Below are 22,564 nucleotides of genomic sequence, written 5' to 3' on the forward strand. Positions count from 1 at the left end.
TTTATCCAAGTGGCAGGATGTTTGTGGAAGCCAGAGCAGGAAAGCAGTTTGCTTCCACATTCTGGGGACCTTTTTAATCTTTGTTAAATGTTAGAAATACTTTTCTATAAGCAATGACATTAAAAGTTTTTACATACATGTGTGATGCAACCAGTCCACATTCCAAAAGGCAATTTAGGGACCATATGGAGAATCACATGGAAACAGGAGACCGATTGAGAGACACAGGTGAAAGTTGCTGGGGGCTAGAACTCTTGCACTGGGAGAGGAGATGGAGCACGTACCATTTTTTTTTTTGTTTATTTTTCAAGTTTTATTTTATTTTTAATTGACAATAATTGTATATATTTATGGGGCACAATACGATGTTCTGATACATATATACATTGCGGAATGATCAAATCAGGTGAATTAGCATCTCCAGTACTTCAAATATTTATCATTTCTTTATTGTGAGAGGATTTAAAATCCTCTCTTAGTTATTTTGAAATACACAGCACATTATTATTAACTACAGTTACCATGCTATGCAATAGAACAACAGGACCTATTCCTTTCATCTAACTGTAACTTTGTACCCTCTGACCAAAGTCTCCCCTCTTTCCTCACTCCACCCTGCCCAGCCTCTGGAACCATCATTCTCCTAAGTCTGTTTTTTTGAGATTCTACATATAAGTAAGACTACACAATATTTGTGGACTCAGTTTTTACAGGTAGAATTGAGGAACTTCAGTGACTGGACACCTTCCCAACCAAGATCACAGGAGGTAGAAAAGCAGGTGCTAAGGAGGGAGAAGTTGAAATACTAATGATCATTAGTCACAATAATGATTATAAGAGGAACAAATGTTGCGATTAGAAAATGAGTCTAATTTGAAGGTGGACATATTAGGTACTCTTCTTTAGGATGTACTCTCTCTCTCCATGCTGTTTCATTTGCCTTGGTGCAGGTAGAAAGAGAAGTTTCTCATATTGAAACTAATATGGAAAATAGGAATATAATTGTTTTACAAGGGTAGTTAAGTTTTAGGATTTTGTCAAATTGTATTTTTACCTGGTCTTCTCTCTCCCTCTCATTTCCTTACATATGCATGCGTGATTACAATTTCTGACAAAACCATTGATTAAAATATTAACTGTAACAGAAATTTGCCAGATGCCAGTTGTCTTTAAAGACCTCATATTCTTAGAACTAGAGTTCTTTTACTTGTGTACTACTTGGTTGTATTTCATTCCTTTATTTTTCCCCTAGTATTTCTACTTTTCTAAGAAGGCTACCAAACCGTGCTTCTCAACAGGGAGTTTTTAGGAGAAGAATTAATGAATTCTAGTTGAAGACATTTGCACAAGAGAGTAAAAATTGGCTCAGTTTACTAGAAGCAAATAAAATTTCCTGAATATTAAGTACTGTTAACTTGAGTGGGAAAAATACTTTCACAAGTTTTTATATCTATATGGTTTTTATATTTAGGATACCAATTTTTTGCATATTATGAAAACACACCAGTATAAGTATTACTCATATTTGGAATTCTGCAAATACAAGGTTTTAATTATCCATTTATATTTGTATCATAGAGAGTTCAGTATAAACTCGAATGTGATTACTTCAGAGTGATCCAAAGTAAAAACTATTTCCAGTGAACTGGGAATGGGGACTACTGTGCCTACTTTGTGCAGGCCCTGTGCTAGGCATTTTGGAGGAAAAAAAGACTAAAATTCATCATTTTTCTTCCAAACTAGTCACAAAAAGTGTTGCATACAAGATAATAAATTAAAAATCATAGTTTGGAAGTTTTTGATTTTTATTTTCCGTATCATTTAAGTGAGGGTAATTGTACTTGGTGGCCAAAGTTGTTTAAGATCCTGATAGTTTACTTAGCAGTGGAAGTAGAAGCTGAATCTGTGGATGTCTGCCTTTAGAGGCCAATTTCATTTCACAACACTATACTGGAAAATAGAAATCATCTCATAGAAATTCCCATTTACTTTGATAGAACGAATCTAGTCTTTTTAGCAAGACTATGGTTTTTCAATTCAAATAAAATTGCAGTGGAAAGATACTTTGATAGTCTTGATATCATGTCTGTAGGAATGTCTCAAATTAGAGGAGAGTGCTTAGCAATGTATAAATGCTGTTTTCTCCAATGCAAGGAAGAAAAAAAAGCCTTAAAGTCTTGATATATCTGGTATCAGTTAAAGTCTCTGCATCTCAGACCTGGAGCTAAGGAGCATAACTCTGTCTTAAGTTCTTTTGGCCCAATTTAATTTTCTTCACTAAATCAACCAATTATTCTTTTTCTTCAGTCCCCAAACTCTTCCATATAATGGAATCATAGAAAGATTGCATTTTATATGAGATTGAGAAAGCCCATGATAGTGAAACTTTTGCTTTTCTGCAACCCTTGCCTACACAGTAAGCAACAAAGAACTAGAACAAGCTGAAGTCTAGCAACCCCTGAAGCATATGAGCAATTGCCCAAAACAGCCCTTCCAGGCACTCTGCAGCAGCCAAGAAATCAATCTGCATAATGAGACCTTAGTTCCCATTTCTCTCCTCTAGTGTTTCAAATGGGTTAGTAAAACTTTACGGTTATTGACAACAAAGGCAGTTGAACAATGGGACATAATCCTCATGGACTTTGTAACTCTTATCACACAGAAATTCTCTTTGGCAAAATTTATAATAGTACTAATGCCAGGTATATGATGCATGCATTTGTTGATTTTTCTCAAACTCTGCCTTCCAGGCATATAAAAATGAGAATAAACTTAACATCCCTGAAAGGCATATTCATAATAAATTACTGCTTGAAAACTGCGGTTTTCAAGTTTAATTGCCTCGTTCCCCTCTATAAATCTATAGTATCTTGACATATGAGAGGAATAAAAGGGAAGGACGATTGAGAACTCACATAATACCTGGATTTAGTACAAAAGGGCATATGATATTTTGCCACCTACTCACCTTAGGATAATTCTTTGAGGATTGATTAAAGTAAGTCAGTATAGTCTCCAATAACAGGGAATGTTTGAAAATGGGTTATTTTGCTTAAATAAATGATCAGATTAAAATGAGCATTACTAAGTATAATCATCTTGTTTTAAACTTGGTTTTTGGAACAAATTTCTCAAAATATACTAAAATTGTTTTTTCAGTTTATTTTTAGACTAAAGGAATTAGCCATTATTAACCCTAAAGGCCTAAATGTGTTGAAGGGTGATTTTAGATCCTGTAAATATTTTTTCACATTGGAGAAGAGAATGTGGGCTCAATGACAGTTTTTTTCAATAGAGGTATATGATTACAACTTAAATACAACTTCAGGCAGGCTTATTCCACCATAATAAATCTCTATGTGTTTTAGAATTGTGATGGCTTGTTTCATAAAGCATTTTGATTAAATGATTCATGTATTGCTTTGCTTTTCAAACATCATGCTAACCAGTTTATGTAAGAAATGTTAATTCTTACAAAGGGATGTAGTTTCTCACATGGCCTTTCCTTGTATTTATATGACATTTGATGTAAATTTTAATAACATAAAAATGGCAATATTATTGTTGAGGAGATGACTGAATGTCTACATGACATTGCCTTTATTAAGTTCACTTGAAGTGATTAGGGGCACACTCAGGCTGTTTAACATGAAGATTAAGTTAGGAGCCGAGAAGTTATTTTAGTTGACTGGCAGATAGACAAAAGCACAGTAGACAATTATTAGGAATCCAGAGAAACTGGCACATCAAAGATACACACTAGGAGTTGGCACAAAGTAGACACAATAAAAATTTTGTTGAATGAATGAATCCAAGGCTACTTTGGCACTGGTTTGGCCACCAGTACCACGTTAACAGGGCAGAAACAGCGTGTCTAATTTGTATATAGAGAGACTAATCAAAGGCAAAATTCCCTAAGATCTAATGAAAACTGTATCCTTTCTGGAAAACATTTTGACCCTCTTAGTGGCGTTCTTAGCAATAGATAATAACCACAGTTCTAACAGGCTGGATTGAGGTCAGATAAGCTAGGCATTATCTCCAATGTATTGTTTACTTTAGTGAAATCTTAGGCTAAGACTGTAAACTTTTAAGCTTCAGTTTTATTATCTATAAAATGAGGAATAATATCTAGTGTTCTATGCATGGTAGGTTGACCATAATTAACTTTAACTATATGGTTTCAATTAGCTAGAAGAGAGGATTTTGAATGTCCCAACACAAAGAAATGATAATTGTTTGAGGTAATAAAGAAAAAAAACAAAACAAAACTAGTGGTTGCCAGAGTTTTAGGAGGGTTGGAGGGATGAACAGGTGGAGCACAGAAGAGTTTTAGGGCATCAGAACTACTCTGTATGATACTATAATGGTGAATACATGAAATTATGCATTTGACAATACCAAAAGGGAACCTTAATGTAAAATTGAGTTAATAATAATATACCGATATTGGTTCATAATTGTAACAAATGTATCACACTAGTGTAACATGTTAATAGTAGGAGAAACTGTGCATATGTGTGGGGGAGGGTATGGGAACAATCTGTACTTTCTGCTTAATATCTCTGTAGAACTATAACTGCTATAAAAATAAAGTCTATTACTTAGGGGAAAATTATTGAAATATAGCCAAGATAAACAAACAAACAAACAAATAAATTCCAGGAAAGTAATAGCAGTAATATTAAACTGCTGTGTCATTAGAGAATTCTCAGGAACTTAAAGTAAAACATAAGCAAAAACTTAAAAAAAAAAAATAGAAATAATATTGTTAAAACTGACCTGGAGTCGTCGAAGGCCTGCTGGTAGTTAGCTTGTCTGTAGAGATAAATGACATTAAAATAATGATGACATATTTTAAACGGATTATTAGGAATTCGTTGTATTTTCCTTCCGTTTAATATTTAATGTAATAATTTTTAAGGTGTTGTGAATTATTAGTATCTATTTATTTAGGAATATATCATTTGTATTTGGTTCTAGGAATGAATCTTTTATGTTTTCAGTGATTTGTAGAATTGTAGAGTCAAGAGAAATGAAAACATATGTCCACACAAAAACTTACATATGTATGTTCATAGTAGGATTATTCACAATAGATAAAAAGTGAAAACCTAAACATCCATCAACTAATGAACGAATAAACAAAATGCTTATGAATAAATAAAATATTTTGTATAATGGAATATTTTTTGGCAATAAAAGGTATAAAGTACTGATACATAGTACAACATGGATGAACCTTGAAAACATTGTGTTAAATGAAAGAAGTTGGTCACAAAAGACTGCATCCAATGTGGTCCCATTTATTTGAAATGTCCAGAATGGGCAAATCTATAGAGAGGAAGTATGTTAGTGATCACCTTAGGGCTGTGGGAAATAGGATATTACAGCTAAAGGCTTCCTTAAGGGGTGACCAATTCTGTGAATATATTAAAATCATTGAGTTGTATACTTTAAATGGATGAATTGTATGTCATATTAATTATACCTCAATAAAGCTGTTAAAAAAAAAAAGAATTGCAGACTGAAGGTTTTTAGATTTTTAACAAATCTTTTATTTTTGAAGTACAGAACAGGATGTTATTCAATGAGCAATAACTATGAGGACTCATTAATTTTATAATGGCTGTAGACTTAAGTATCCTAGGTTAATCTGATGCTATTTGAAATAGAAGCATTGGAAATGCCTACACCGCAGGCTTTAGAATCAAAAGGAATTGCTTTTGATTCCTGAGTTTGACACTTAATATGTGACTCTAGGCAAGATACTTATTCCTTAATCTATTTCTTCTTAACTGGTAAAGATATAACCTCCTTAAGGGATCATACTGAGAATTAAATGAGATAATGTTGGCAAAATATAGTACCTGACCCAAGTGGGTACTTTTTAAAAAAATGTAGCTCTTTCAAACATTATGAAAATAGTCATGATTATAGATAATACCAAAATTAATATTTTTATAGTTTTATAACAATTTACGTTTATGAAATTATTTATATGTAAAATTGATAATTGAAATGACTTCTGAAATACTCAGAAAAATTTATTATTCATGGTTTATGGGAAGAAGGTTTTCATGGGGGTAAAGAGATGTACCCTGTGATTCTGTAGTTGGCAGAACCAGTATCAGTGTTCAAATCTTCTGGCTTAACTTCAATGCTTTTTCTACAACAGAATCATTTTACATTTTAAGATAATTCAGGTTAATTTTAAAAATTATTGATAAATTTCCAAAGAAATTCTTTCAATAATGGTGTGATCTTGAAAAGGCAAAGTGAAGTTCTAAATTTTATGAGAAGCAGTGATCAATTTTATTTAGAAATATGGGGTAAAGAAAATACTGGAATAGAGTAGTTAACATTAAGACTTGGAAACAACTTTTCAAAGAGCGTAATACATTTTGAAAGCCATCATTTGAATATCTTTTAAACTTTCTTTCTCTCATTCCTAGTGACCTTACAAATGCAGTGGCTTCATGTCCATGACCACAAGATCAGAGTAATGTTTGGGGATGCTATGTGCGCGTGCGCACACACACACATGTTCACATCATTTATATATACATATTCATATGTATGTAAATAAATTTTAAAATATGAAAGAAACATTAAAATCAAATATGTATATCCTTGACATATGTAACTAGGTGTTATAACCTCTGTAATATTGCAAACTACATGATTTGTAATTAAATGTGTGCTTCTTGCATTTTAATATGAAGACTGAATGTCTCAGAAAGAGATAGAAGAAAAAATGTACCCTTTCCTAATGTCACAGAGTTTGATGATCAACAAGTTATATTTTAAAAAATGCTATAAGTACTGACCTGAAGTTGTTGCTGAGCTTACTGTGGGGAAATTCTCTGAAGATGCTGGAAGAAAGTAAAGTTAATTTGGTACTTGGGCTTATAAATACGTTTCTTACAAGCATCGAATACAATTTGAATATTCATTCAAATGGCATCTGATTCTTTAGAGCTCCTGTTTTATCCTCTCTCGTGCTGACTGTTCCAATTCATTATTTGTTTGTGATACATTTGATAAATTTCCAATATATGCATATTCTTTCTATACAATTTACTTATGCAAAATGTTTGCTTTTTTTTGTACCCATTTACGAAACATATCTACTTATTTATTCTCTAATAACATAGAAGAATTTATATTTAAATCACCTAATGTAGTGTTATATACCAGATCTTGGCATACCTAGAACCAAGGGTTTTGCACTGAAACGTATGGAAGACATCAGTATCAAATAATCTTGTACATAATAATATCTACTGGGAAATAAATACTGTTTAAATATAAAGGACTTTTTACATAAAAGATAAAAACTGGTTATGTTCTTCAATCCTTAATATGCTTAGTGGTTTTAAAACCACAGTGATTCAACTATACACAATATGAAGGAAACCTAAGCATATCTCATGGAAAACACTCAGCTAGTGAATTTGTTTTTATTCAAAACTTTATTGATGATGAGTGGGCTAAGTGATATGTTCTCTTCTGCTAACTAGGTTTATTTCAGGATTTTTTCATTTTGCATTGTCTTGTTCCTACAAGATCTATGACAGTTTTGTTAAAGGTGTATGGAATATTATTGATGAAGAAGATAACAGAATAAGATTTATAATATTTTTTCACAAAAAAGTATTTTAAATTTTATTTTATGTGATTTGATAGTATTCTATATAGTAATTCAAAGTGTTTATGAAATTCTTGACCAATTTTAAAATGTAATAAATATAAAACTCATGTGATATAAACAAATATTAAACATAAAAATGTACAATTAAGCTTGGAGCCATGTTTATAAATGTATTTTAACTCAGCTCAACAAATTAAATGTAACTTCAACTCACTGAGAATGTTGTTAAGTTGATGTGATAAAGTTTATTGCATGCGTACTACTGATTCTAAGTTAACTCAAAGTATATGGTTTTTTTTGTGTGTGTGTGTGTGTGTGTGTGTATGCAACAAGAGCAAAAGGATATGTTGTTTTTGAATAAATATGTAATTTTTAAGATCATAAACTTCCCTCCCTCAAATAGCAAAATGGTGCAGTTGTAGGGAGTCATGAAAATAAGTTTCAGTATATCTGTCAATTCATTTGCCAGAACAGACCTCCATAGACCAATACACATTCAAATAAAGATAAAAGAAACCAACTTTTTTGGAAAAAATGACTATTAGAAAAATGAATCAACATTGTTTTATTACGAACAAACTCTAGTATAATGGTTAAGAGCACGGATATTAAGCTCAGACAACTTAGGTAAAAATCCTTGATTCAACTCTAAGTAGTGATGTGATTTTAGGCAATTTACCCAAGTTATCTGTGCTTTGGTCTTCTCATCTGTCAAGTGAAGGTAGTAAAGACATCATATAATAGGATTGATGAGGGGAATAACTGATAGGTAAACCACCTGTTCTAGCTAATAATAGCTAGTACTAGTTTTCAGCTCATCTAAATCAAAGACTCATAATATGCAGTCTCTGCTCCAGCAGCTGTGCCAAAGGGGACCAAAGCATCAGTAGAGAAGGCACTAAACAGTAGCTATCTTCTCACTGAACAGGAGCTGCAGGATACAGCAGCAGACTTAATGAGAGAGGAAATTGTGTTTGATGAAACAATGCTGTAAAGAAAAGCAGCTAGAGTTCCAAAATTTCGTATCTACTATTATAAAATCAAAAAACAAAAGAAAACATAAATTTCTGTATGTTTTCTATATTTGCTTTAAAGGCAAACCTATATTGACTGATGTCATTATGTATCAAAACTATCTGAACTGACATTATTTTGTTCAGAGTTTGTCTTTATTCCACTTGGTGTGGACACACACACACACACACACACACACACACACACACATCTATCTATATAGATATAAACATAGATAGATAGATAGATAGATAGATAGATAGATAGATAGATAGATAGATAGATAGATAGATAGATATTATTTTGGATGTTAGCTTCCTAACATCCCCCAAATTCTGAATTCAAAACATATTTGGCCCCAAAGTTTACAGATAAGGAATTGTAGACCTAGATGAGACTGGCAAATTACTACTGTTCATGACCAAAATAAGCACACAGAGTAAATGTTTGTTGAACCAAATTGAGAATATCTAAAATGGAAAATTTGGAACAATTTAAGAAATGATAGGTATATTTTCCTACTGTTATTTTTGATGTCTCATGTCCTTTCTCCTTTGATTTATTATCATAAAAGTTTTAATTTTTATAGTCAAGTAACTGGGATGGATCAAACTCACTGATCCCTCCGTTTTCTTCTTCTCCTTTTAGCTTCCCAATTCAAAATTGGACCTTTCCATTTGTCTGTGTTATCTAATAATGTCTATGATTCGATCAGAAATGATGAGTGTCACTTTCTGATAGAGAGTTCTAGAAAAGTGAGAGTGTGCTTGACCACTGCAAAGAATATGACAAGACCCACAAATATTTATGCACACCGATATTTTCAGAACCTTTTTGATAGTTGATATTTTACAAACTTTTTCTCAGTGATATTTTTCTTCAAATATGGTTTCTTCATATTTTACTTTTCTTATGTAAATGTGTCACCTCAGGCAATAAGACAAGTTCCTAAAGTCAAGGATGATCCCAACTGCTTTCCTGGTATATTGCTAGGATTTTAATTTCATAGTTTAATGATTCAAAGAAATCAAATAATGTTCACAGATACCTGTGATATCAATGCTGTTCAAATCAATTTGGAAAGTGACCAGTTGGCTGGATTTATTTGCTTCAATGCCTTGAGTCAGTTCCTCTTTCACATTTTCATTTGACACCCACTGGGCAAAGAAAAGTTCAAATATGACTATAACGCTGCCATTTCTGCAAAGCAAAAGATGATATAGGAGGAAAAAGTCAGCTGTCTTCAAGTGATTTGTGCTCAATTCATGTAAAATATCTTTGAAATTCTCTATTTATCACCTTGTTAATCCTCATAACACCTGTGTAAGGGAGGTTATGTCAAATATTATCTTTATTTCACAGGTAGAAGAAAAAGGAATCAAAAGACTAAATGCTTTTTCAAGAACACAAACAACAAAGTAGACCCAACATTGCAATCTGAGTTTTCTGAGTTCCATGTTACAACACTACTTCTTAGGCCAGAATGTTCCCCACAGTCACTTGTGTCAAATTAACCCAAATCACATGGTGTCATGTCATTTATTCTGATTTTACTGTTTAAAGGAGTGAAGGGCATGGATTTGTAATTTTTCATGGATAATTTCTAAGGAGAGAGAATCTAAGTTACTTTCACTGGTTTCAAAGAAATTTTTCTGTATTGTTTAAGAAGGCCTGAGAGCAAGAGTATGGCAACTAATCTATATCTCCTTTTTCTTCTCTATCCTGCTTAATATTGAATATAAAAGTAAACCTTGATTTTAAGGGACAGAAAAAAACAAGCATACCTGAGACTATTGGGGACCCAGAGAATATTCAGTTTCTTGGCAAAGAGCTGGGTTGATTTTGCCAACATGAAATCCCACCATAGCATTAGGATTCGAGCCTAATCATCTCGCACTTTATTTTATCCCCTGCTCTGCAACATGCATTTTAAAAGGCGTTTTTTGTTTGTTTGTTTTTTAACTTAAGGAGAGACAAAAATGAATGCATTTTTGGGATACTTGAAAGATTTTTGCACTCCTGATACATTTTTATCTGCCTCATGCTATCCTTTTAGGATACAATCACCTAGGAGACAAAGTCTATCTCTGATATTTATTCTGAACCCTTCAGTAAGCTGGGGGTACTCCGGGTGTACTTGCTTCCTTAAGAGGCAGACTAGGCAGAACCAAATTTTACAAATATGTTTGCTGGTTCTGAAATATAGGAGTTTATTCACCTATCATTGTGATATCTGTAAATTGATGAGCTTCTCGAAGAACTTTGTCAGCTCCCAAAGAGTTTTTATTTATCTGTCACCTATATATCCTCACAGAACCTAGAATAAATGCTACGTTTTTCCTCCATAACTGTATACAGGGCCAGAAAGTTCTTGGAAGACCACAGTAGATCGGCATCTCCACTAGGTAGGACATGAGTATTTCTTCTTAATGACCATGCCACTATTCAGGTTCACAGTTTAGCAGAAGTTATTCCTTTCCGTGTAGCTGGTTTTTCATTTTTGAAATGAACAGGATACTCTGATATAATAGTACTTCACATCTATTAAATAAATAATTTTAAAATATTAGAAGGTTTAACTTTCCAATCATTTGCTTAAATCACAGTAACCAAATCTCGTAAAAAAAAAAAAGATTCCTAGTAACTATTTAGTTCAGGGTTCCCAAACTCACACATAATGAAATTGCTTACTGTCTTTTAGAATATGTTTTGTCACAGACAGTTTTTATTTGTTTTATTTCTATTCCTCTACACTTAACTTTGCATGCTGGCAGATCCTTAATTTTATTGGAGAATAACTGTCTATTTTCTCAGGAAAGGTGTCATCTTATTTAATCATTCATTATATCAGTCACAGTTTTATTCATGGACATATCGCAGGGCCCTGGTCAATGGAATCTGAGGGGAAGACTGATTCAAAATTTCTGGAAAACTTTTCCAGATCTAATAAAAGAAAGGCTCATAGTGGAGTGCTCCTCTTGTTTGTTGAATCTTACTACATTTATATAAAATTACTAACTGGCATACAATTCTTAGGCTTCATCCCATTTGATTTAAACAGAGGTTCCAGAAAAGGGTGATTACTCTATTTTTGCACCTGATGTTGGCCAACATTTTCTCTTGGCAATAAGGATATTGAGGCTCAGAGTAATGTCAGTAACTTTGCCCAGGGTTAAACAGCTTATTAGTGTCACAGATAGGAATGAAACCTATGGTGTATGTCTGCCAGATGTGTTTTTATATAATTCTTCCACCCCAGCACCACCTTTATTAACTCTATTTTGAGCTGTTTGTCAGCAGGAGAGATATTACAGCACATTCACCTTAGAGGAAGGTCTAGGTTTTTCTTATCTTGCATTGTTACCAGAATTTTACATCCAAACAGGTGAAGAAAATAGCTAGTTGGATTTTTGTGGGGGAGGAAGGAAAGATACTTTATTCCCTTCATAATTTCAAGAGACAGTCTTCCCTCGTCTTCTTCCTATTCCTCTCCCTCCTTCTTATTCACATTATGTCTCCCCAGCCAACTTCACCCCCCAAACAGTTGAAAGGATAGGAATAAAAATGGTTAAAATAAAGTGAGAGTAAACAATATCCAGGAATTTTTGTCAATCACACATTTTCACCTTATCCTTCACTGCACACTAGGTAATTTTAATCCCAAATAAATTTGATTTTTCTTTCTGTAATTGCTACATGTTTAATTTGACTAAACACTTGCTTTTATAAAAGGCAAGATATTTCTGGCAGAGAAAGTACAAATCTAGAATTTTTCTTCACTGGGTTGAAAGTAACTGGATTAGTTCATCCTCAGGCATAAAACATCTTTGTATGAAAGATGTGTTCTCTTAAATATGAATTATATATTGCATTTAATAATTTATACTTTACAAGAGTAGGAGTTATATATCTTATATTCACATACAGTTGTATTCTTTAAAATAAAATTTCTTACTCAGTGTAAATGTGGAGATAAGAGAGATACATAGTAGAAATCAAGAAAACCATAATAAACATTTGTGTTTTACCCCATAATAAAGGTGATATTTTAGCAATTTAGTAATGATCTTTATTAGTGCTGTGAGATTGAATTTATTTATTAAGGTAAATAAGAATTCTTTCTTAAGAAAAACATAAAAAAGAAACAATGGTCATTTTCATTTCAAAGTACTTGCTGCAGTAGAATATCTGAGTTCTTTTTTAAAAAGCAGATAAATCCTATCACTAATACAGAGAGCCTGTGTGTAATAAATCAAAATGTTTCTTATCTCATATTTTCCTTAATGATATTGATAACCTTTAGGGCTGCTGAGTAAATGAAAGTCTTTTCTTTTTTGACTTTGTGACTTATTTGTACTCAAAGGGCAAAATAAGCTGCATATTGCCACAAAGGGTAAAGAGGAGTTTATTAAAAGAATTAACTTCTAAATGCTCTCTGAGTCAAAGCACTTTTTACAAAGCAGGTAACAGAAAGTATTCCCAAAAGGGAGAAATCATGAAATCATTTGCTTATCCTTCAGTGACTTCACACACACACACACACACACACACACACACACACACACACACACACACACACTCACACAATCACACAAGGTAGCAGGTGACAGTGGTTGGCATTAAGTATTTGTACAAGTAAGAGGAAATAGGTTAATGAATGAGTTTAGTATTCTCAGTGCTATAATTAGACCATATGCACACATGCATGTGGTATAAGTTTAATTAAAGTCAATAAGAAAAAAGAAAATAAGTATTTTAAAGGATTTTTAGATTTTTTACTGTTAGTGTGGATATTGGTAGTTAGACAAGAACTCAGTTATTTTTGTTCCTTGGTTTTATCAATTGGATTTCAAAATTAAAATAATTTATAAAGCTAATCATGAGTTTGCCATTTTTCCCTGTAAGTGGAGGACTTCTATTTGTATGTGATTATTTAAAGTAATTCTAAATGTTTCCTTGTTACATCTTCTGAATTTCTTTTTCTATCCTCTTCTTTCCAAAGCACCGACCTGTAATTTATCTTACAGACATTTTCAGGAAATTCTGTTACATTGCATTTTTCAAAAACTCACTTCTGGTTTAAAGGTAGTTCAGCAGCTGCCACAGAGGGTATCTCTACAAAGTACATTATTTGAGAATCACTATAAAATATACATCAAGGTTGGGCACTATACTGCCCTCCTAGGTAGCTCTAACGGAAAGGAAAGAAAGAATTTTTCAGCTCAAATAATTTACAGTTTTGCATATAGTGATGTTAGCTTCTAGGGAAATAAAAGACCACTTATGAAATATTAAAGAAAATGCTGGAGTTTTGATAGCCCACCAGGACTACATGTAAAAGTCTATATTCAGTAAATGTTCCCAATGTAGTAAAAATGAAGCTATCCAGCATGTTGTAGATATGTGAACACAAAGGGTATCATGAGCAAAACTGTCCTGATAAACTCTGCATTCGTATGGATTTCACTGGGCAGACCTGGCTAAGGAGAAGCAGGGACATGGGATTCCTTTCCTTAAGGAGGATAAAACCTTTCAGAAACAAATTTGAATTGATGCTTAATGCAGATTCAATCCTCCAATTCTGAGAAAGAGAAATCAGTTCCACTCACTCCAAAGTAGACAAATAGCTCAAAGTGGACAAAACCAAAACAAAACCAAAACCAAAACAAAACAAAAAAACAACTTGAATGCATGGTTTAACACTCACAGAATGAATATTGAGTAACTATCTAAAAAATAGCATTTTGAAAAGACAAAAAAATTATTCTTTTTTGAGGTCCCACATGTCCAGATATTGGGCAAATGAAAGAGGTTATCAGAAATGATAAGCTCTGGAAACAGGGATAGAAGCCTTTGTAGCGCAGGTAGGAATGAAGACGGTAGATGAATGTAGGGCCAGCCAGTGGGATTAAGAACAAGAATATGCAAAGGGTAAAGAATGATAAATATAGATAGATAAACAGATGAGAAAGAAAGAGAGAGAGAGAGGAAGAAAAACTTTTTTGTGTGTAAAAGGATAAAGTTTTCCATTTTTTTATTGTGCCTTTAATTCATAGGATTAATTTTGTTCCAACAAAAAATGACAAGGCCCTGAGGTTCCTTTTGCCCATTAAAAAATCTTTGTTTGACCTTCTGTCTTTGTTTTTCTAAGCACGATCTCTTTGCCTTTGATTTAACTCTCTTACCTCTATTTGGTCACTAAGAACTAAGGATTCTTTTGCTAATGTCAGGACTCTTGTAAAGACCATATACCGAGTACCTTTGTCCCCAGCCTCTTTGATTCAATTGTTCCTGATCTAAGATATGAGATTAGCTTTTTCTATAAAGTCAGGCTCATTGTGTTTTTCCAAAGACTTACCAGTCCCCTGCGGTCTTCATTTGACACAGGTTCAATGTCAGACCCCTGGATTTATATTGAGCACTCTCATGATATTTCAGTCTTCTTAATGCACCTCAATGCCAGCCAGATTATATCCTCAACATGCTACACTAATTCCTTTTTTTTACTTTTTTACCAAAATGGCTTCTCTTTTATTTCTACTCTAGCGGTTCCTACATATGCTTCTCAGATTGTATCTCATGGTTTTCATAAAACCTTTCTCAAGCCAGCCTTTCAAGTCGAGGGGCTCTTTAATACATTAGTATGCCTGTGTTTTCAGAGAGCTATTTTAGATTTTTTAAAATTAAAATTCTATTCTAAAAGGAGGTTAAAGCCATGGTAAAAGTATCCTTACAGGATGAGGATTAAAGATTAACATGCTAATACTTAACATAATATTCAATATCTTAATAACAGATGTTCAGTACATTTTTCATTCATTTGCTGCAACTTTATAGAGCACCTACCCGGAGGCAGGCCTTAGTTAGATTCTGAAAATACAGATATCAAAGACACATTCTCTTCCCTGAGTGAACTCATGGTCTGGTAAGGAGACAGGCAAATAGACAATTACATTACAGTGTGAGGCGTGTACTTCCTATGTAGGTACAAGTTGCTAAAGACTGGGGGAGAAGTACCTAACTCAGACCAGTTAAGTGTCCCTGAGGAAGTGACATGAATTGGATCTTAATGGATTGTAAGGATGGATGCAATCTATAGCAAGGAGAGAAATGGGAGTCCAGGTAATGAAAAAGTATACAAGAGAGAGAAAGCAGGATGCTTTTGAGGCTGAGCAGATAATGTGATAGGGCTGGTGCAGAAGCCTGTGGGGAGTGTGGAGGAGAAAGAAGAGGCCACAGCGAGTTCCTGAGACAGAACTTTGAGGCACACCTGCACTTAGGACGATAACACTAGAAACAGTATTCATTGAATGACTGAAATAGGAGTACGGAGACACACTTACTTCCTAAAAAATTAATAACTACAATCAGGATCAGCAGGTGAGAGCCAAAGAAATAAAGACTTAGTTGAGAACAATAAAGTATTTTCTAGTAACTGATGTTATAAACCAATAAAAAAAAACATGGTCATAGCAATGATTATTCAACAGGCAGTTTGCAGAATGCCTAGAGCAACACTGAAAAAGTAGATTCCTAATTTTTTGCAGATATATTATGTGAGAGAATTCATTTTAAGCAGCCTGCATCTCTTTCTTTTGTTGGACTAGAATGAACTTCCCTGTCAGGTTGTGAACATTCCAGTCCAAATCAGTAAGCAAAGGCTAAACTAGATCATTTTAAATCTTTCTTTTTCTTGCACTGTCACACAAACTGTATATACAACTTGCCATGTACTTCCTAGTAACATTAGTTAGCATTTCTTGACTGTGTTGTATCTCCCAACAATACTTTAAATTACTCATAGCAGGGATTTTAGAACTTCTCCTTCACAGGTTCTCCATAGCCTAACTTACTATTAATGACTTTTATGTATTCATCACTTAATCCTGAGGTGCTCTTTGTAGATAGTCAATTAAAAACCTAATAGCCTATCAAAAAAAAAAAAAAAAAAAAGGGAAGGAAGAAAGAAAGAAAAACAGTTCTAAATACATCAACACAAGACAAACTGTCTTAATGATGGTGGTGTAATGAGCTTCTTAATAGCAGGCTATAGCTGTATTCTCCGAATCTAGTTAATTGCCTGGTTCCAAGTAAGCCCTATATATGTCTGCTGAATAAGTGAGAGAATGAATGATGACTAAATGAACATTTATTTAATCCTATGTTGAGGACAAAAATATTTGCTTCGGTTTTCCAGAGCCATTTTAATATATGTTTTGTCTGTCTTTTAACGTACCTGTGTTTGATCTCATCTTTGTAGTGGTTCTGCTCTCTACCTGTGCAATTCATGGAACTGTATTTTATATTTTCTGTCTTTACTTTTATTACTCTCTAAGGTGGTTTTAACTTTGCATTCCATGTTCTTTTTCAAAGCATGCTGTATCTTTCATAGAACTTTAGGGATATTTACACTAAGGTAAAAATCAATTTTAGGAAATAAGAGAAATGTTGCTTTCTGAAGATTACAGAAACTACAAGGTCACTTAGTTTTCATCACTTTGCATTTGAAAAGCTGATTTTTATTTTATTTTATTATTATTATTATTATTATTATTTTGACCAGTAAGGGGATGGCAACCCTTGGCAGGCATGGTGTTGTTTGCACCACGCTCAGCCAGTGAGTGCACCGGCCATCCCTACATTTCCTATATAGGATCCGAACCTGCAGCCTCGGCGCTACCAGTGTAGCACTCTCCTGAGTGAGCCACGGGGCCGGCCCAAAAAGCTGATTTTTAAAAGATGAAACAAACGTATAACAGCAATGTTTTATTTTCAGGAGGTAAAAGAAAAAGTTAGTAAATATAACAATTGCCATTATAACAAAACAGACAGTTAAATCTTCTTCTGTAGTATTCTCATAAAAACACACTTTTTATATTTTTTATATGTCTATAAGCCATACTGACTATACATAGTCCGTGTAGACCCTCTACCCCATCTTCAAGTTGCCTTTGGCTTTTGCTAAAATAACAGTGAGGTCTTTATGAAAGCATAATAATTTCATTCAAACTTTAAATAGTATTACACTCATTATGCTAGAAAAGTGCCTCATAGACTTCTTGATGGACCATTACACCTTTAAATTCGGTAATGGATTCTTACAAAGATCATTTTGCAATTCATTCAACTCACTCCAGTTCGGTTTATTAAGTATTTTTCTACATGCTAACTTCAGCAACTAGCATTAATGATTCAGAGAAGGATAACACAAGCATACCATCAAAAAAGAGAAAATTTAAGGAAAAAAGAGATTGTAAAATAAGTTGCTTTTCACCAAAGTTTGAGTATAGATTCTCCCATAAATTTTCCCATAAAGTGTTTACTTCTGGGTAAGGTTAAAAATGAGGGTGAAGAACAAGGAAAAGTAAAGATAAAAGAGTGGGAATGACATTACATGCAAAAAGGCCAAAGGCAGTTAAAGAAATGAACACAATGAGACAACCGAAGGGAGACAGTAGCCCCTAATAAATGTGTACCACTTCTAGTCTGATAATTCCTGAAGTTGTGACCACTTACACACCTCCTTAAGTTGTGAAGCCTTAGGCTTCACTCTCATTGCCCCATGCTGTGTTTTGAGTATGCTTTCATGCAAAAATTGGCAGTAGTGCAAGAGTATCATCGTTTCATTTCAGATACACATATATTAACATTAGCAGCATGACAGTGAGAGAATTACCTAGTCTCTCTGAACCTCAGATTGATAATCTACCATGGATTGATAGCCTAAAAGGCCATAAATCTCCAGTGAGTAATAGATTAGGCAGTCCCCAAAAGTATACGGTAGTAATGGTACACAGAAGAACTAGCTGACATGTACTTGGTGATATTCTGGTTAGTATCAAGACTTGTTTGCTAAGGGTACTAAACTAATTGTCATATCAGAAACACCATCAACTCATATATACTTGTCATTTTTTTTTCTAAAATAGGACTAAAAACTTTTAACTTTTTCAAAAATGACATAATTTTTTAGATAGCAAAATATGATATGTAATTTTTTGTTCTTATAAAGTTTGATTATTTATCTGAATGCATAAACCTTAAATATCAATGTACAATGTAGACAAGAAAATTGTAATAATTTCTACTAGACTGAAAGCTAAGCAATCAAAATATGTAATTTTAGGCCCTGACATATAATCAATGATTAATGTGTAGAAGCAATTGATGGATATACAAATTTCACCGGTAGTAATGTCATGAAAACATAGAGGAAGGCCATTGCTCTCTGCTCTGGAGCTTGCATATTGTACTTTCATTTGAAACTGTGGATTTCGAGCTTTCTCATTGTCTATTTTCCCATAACTTTGATAAGAACCTTCAATTTCAGAGCACCAACAGCCTAAAAACTAACACTTGTTTGCCATCATGGTAAAAGAATATGGGAAGATTGACAGTTGTAACTAAGTTGTAACTAAGGACTGTTGCCATCAGCCTAACTGGCCCAAGTCAGGATCTCCCATGCTTATGTTGGCTTCCATTGATTGGTCTCCCTCCTGTCCCAGGCTTGTTATCTCCCTTTTTATTTCTGTAGTAAAAGAGAGGTTTCCTTTTCCATTGCATCTCGAGCCCTACCTATCTATTTTAGGGTAAAAACAAATGCACTCACCCTATAAAGATGCTGTATTCCTTAGGGTCTGCTGTTATAAATCCTGATATGAAGTATGACATGTTTAATCAGAAGAAAACCAAAACTATATTCAAATGCATTCCCCAACAGCTACTAGCTATGTGATTTGAAGCAAGTTACTTAATATTTCTAAGCCTCTGTGTCACAATTACAAATCGGAATAATTACATCTCCCTTGCAGTCATTTTGTGAGGAATGGATTAGACAATATATTTTATTTAGACTACAAAATGCTCTGGCTAAAACACAGCTCAGCCAGTGAGTTTCCTTCTTGCCAGCTTGTTTCTATAGGATCTATATTTTCCCTAAGCCTCAGGAATATTGTTTCTACTTCTATGTTTTCTTATTCTGAATTATTTTGAAGGCTTTGCTCCTTTCTCTTTTTCAGCTATACCAGGTCTTGACCAAGCTTTCATTTTTTACATTTTTGTATTTTTTTAAATGGAATACTCTTTCTTTGCCCTTTTAACTAAATTTTATAGATTCAAACTGGCATTACAATTTTTTCCCCTGACTTTCTGGCTGATTCATACCTCTTTTCCAAAGACCCTTTCATAGTTTGCAGTTTAGAAAATTCTAGCTTCAGAGTGATGTCCGCAAGATGACAGAATAGGAAGTCCTGGATTCTTCTACACAGACACAACAGCAGCAGCAACACACAGATCAATTCCCTTTTTCATGGATTTTTTTTATGGATTTGTGAGAAATCCATGAACTAAGTGTTGAAGGCAGGTTTCATGTTAAGTGTTCTTACAACAATTAATATATATATTTTTATCATTTATATATGTATTCACTCTGGATTCAAGTATCTGTAGTCGAATTATATCGTTATCCTACTAATCTAAGACATTTATTTATTGAGCACTTACTTTACTCTAAGCAGTCTTATGACCTCTAGATACAACAGTGAACAAGTCCTCATAATTTACAATGTAAATGAAGCTGGTGACAACATACTATTTTTTAACAATGAACAAGCTTCTTCTGAATGTTCATAGCAAATCAAACACTATATCTGCATCTGCATACACTCAACCCCAGCCCCCTCCATGTGTCTTGCAAGATGTTACTCTCAGGAGAGAGAAGCATGCTATCATAAGATCAGCTATCAGCAGTTACTATTATTTGCTACTAAAATGAAAGTTTATGCTCCGTCACTTTTCTCAATCCTCACAGAAATGTTGAAAATTATAAACATTTCCTTTTTTTCTACATGTAGTGACACTGTTTTACAAATATTACCAATAATTTCACTAACTTGTGATTCTTTGTTTTCTATCAGTAGAAACGTTTTGAGCTATACTCACTCAAATTGTAAAACTTTTGAGTTTTTATATTCACTCTTCAGATTGCTTGATTGAAAGATCTCATCTATCTAAAAACAGAAAGTTTGAAAAAGCATATTAAATTTAACATTTCAACTTTTGCTCAGAAATGTATATAAAGTAATCTCAATGTTCTGCTTAGAACTAGGGAAATTTTCTCTGTGGTGATGGGTCCCATACATTTAAGTGTCCTGGGCATATTACACTTATTCACTAAATTTTTCATAGTGAGAAAATGGGATCTATGTATCTTTTGGCAAATAGTTAGTAAAACTCTGCTATAAAATTTTAAACCAGCTGAAGAGAGACAGTCCCTTACCATTTGCTGAAGGTCAAAAGCAAGAATTTTGAAATCCTCTGAGAGTTTGTCTTGCAAATTAGGATTATATGTAGCTCCGGATGTTATTTTAAATGTCCCTCTGGCTTCGTGACTTGTTTCAAGGACTGAATCTATACAAATTAATAAAGAAAACACTACAAATGTGATTTATGAACAGGAAAAAGTAGACACATTCTGGATAAGATAGAAGTAAAGTTCTTGCTTGATGTATGTAGTTCTTGCTTTTGCTTTGCAGTCTTCATATCTGGTTGCTTTAAAAGATTAGAAAATAAACTTTTTTTATACTTTATTCATTTTTTTGAAGTCTAACCCACACTCTAAGCTTCCAAGGTATCTTTATTATTGAGATTCCCGTTGGAAGATACAGGGACTGATCAACTTCCACCAATTATGAAAAATGATTCAGGGAAACATGGTGAGAAGTGGATCATTAAAAATTTTGTAGTTGCTTTCGGATACTTCTTGAACACCTAGCATCCAAGGACACTGCTGGTTTTTGACATGTGGATTGCTGTGAAGATTTCAGTGTTCGTGTTACTTTGTAAAATAGCTTTGAAACTACTTTTTAAATTCTAGTAATTATAAAATTGGCAAGGATGACCTTTTGCCATTAGATGGTGAGTTCTTATTGAAGAAGTTATTGCAACTGCTGTTGGAAATATATTATCTCAATAGAAAAAAATGTAAGAAAACGGCAAATGTATATAAACATATGAAATAAAATGTGTCATTTTTTATTACTTATCCTGCATAATCTCTTTATCAGAATATTTTCTTTAATATATACAGTAGACCCTTGAACAACACTGGGATTAAGGGTGCCTCCCCTGCCTTGCACAATTGAAAATTCACATATAACTTTTCGCTTCCCTAAAACTTTACTAATAGCTTGTTGTTGACTGGAAGCCTTACTAATAACATAAAATAATTGATTAACACGTATTTTGCATCTTATATGTATTATACAATGTATTCTTACAGTAAAGCAAGCTTAAAAAAAGAAAATATTATTAAGAAAATTATACGGAAGAGAAAACCATGAGATTTCACTTTTACTGTAATACGCAATTTACTGAAGAGGCAAACTGCTCATGCAGAGATGATAAACAGCACAAGACTCAGCAGATATTTGCAACACCTGAGCTCACCACAATAGCAGCGGGAGGTGGCTACAAAATTATTACATTAGTACAGTATGTACAAGAGTTAATTTTATAGTTATAATTTAATACTGAATCTTTAAGTTTGTTTGTATTTCTCTTAAATATTAATGATATCATGTATGGTTTGTAAGTGTTCACCTGTGTAAGTTTTGATAAATTTTTATTTTCATAATAGATTGGTGTATATTTTATGGTAGTAAATGATAAAATAGATGTATTAGTCTGTTTCCATTGCTTATAACCCGGAAATGGGTAATTTAGAAAGAAAACAAAATTTATTGCTTATCGTTTCTGAGGCTGGGAAGTCCAAAGTCCAAAAAACACATCTGGTTACATGTGGTGACAGTGACCTAGGGGTCTCACATTGCAAGATGGTGGAAGCAGACAGAGCAGAGAGAGAGGCAGACTCCCTTCTCTCTTTTTTTAAAGCCCTCA

The 22,564-nt window shown here is 33.4% G+C and overlaps 1 protein-coding gene across 1 annotated transcript in view; it reads right to left on the reverse strand.

Annotated features, from left to right (window-relative positions):
- Window positions 1-22,564, reverse strand: part of TMPRSS15 (transmembrane serine protease 15) — a 130,824-nt gene that overhangs the window by 100,030 nt on the left and 8,230 nt on the right. Inside the window, exons 2-5 of the mRNA XM_063113305.1 lie at window positions 20,946-21,076; window positions 20,609-20,676; window positions 9,717-9,868; window positions 4,783-4,818 (exon numbers count right to left, since the gene is read on the reverse strand). Of these exons, the coding sequence (XP_062969375.1) occupies window positions 4,783-4,818; window positions 9,717-9,868; window positions 20,609-20,676; window positions 20,946-21,076 (387 nt within the window). The remainder of the gene's footprint in view (window positions 1-4,782; window positions 4,819-9,716; window positions 9,869-20,608; window positions 20,677-20,945; window positions 21,077-22,564) is intronic.

The sequence above is a fragment of the Cynocephalus volans genome, chromosome 1, assembly GCF_027409185.1.
Source record: "Cynocephalus volans isolate mCynVol1 chromosome 1, mCynVol1.pri, whole genome shotgun sequence".
In the NCBI taxonomy this organism is placed as follows: domain Eukaryota; kingdom Metazoa; phylum Chordata; class Mammalia; order Dermoptera; family Cynocephalidae; genus Cynocephalus; species Cynocephalus volans.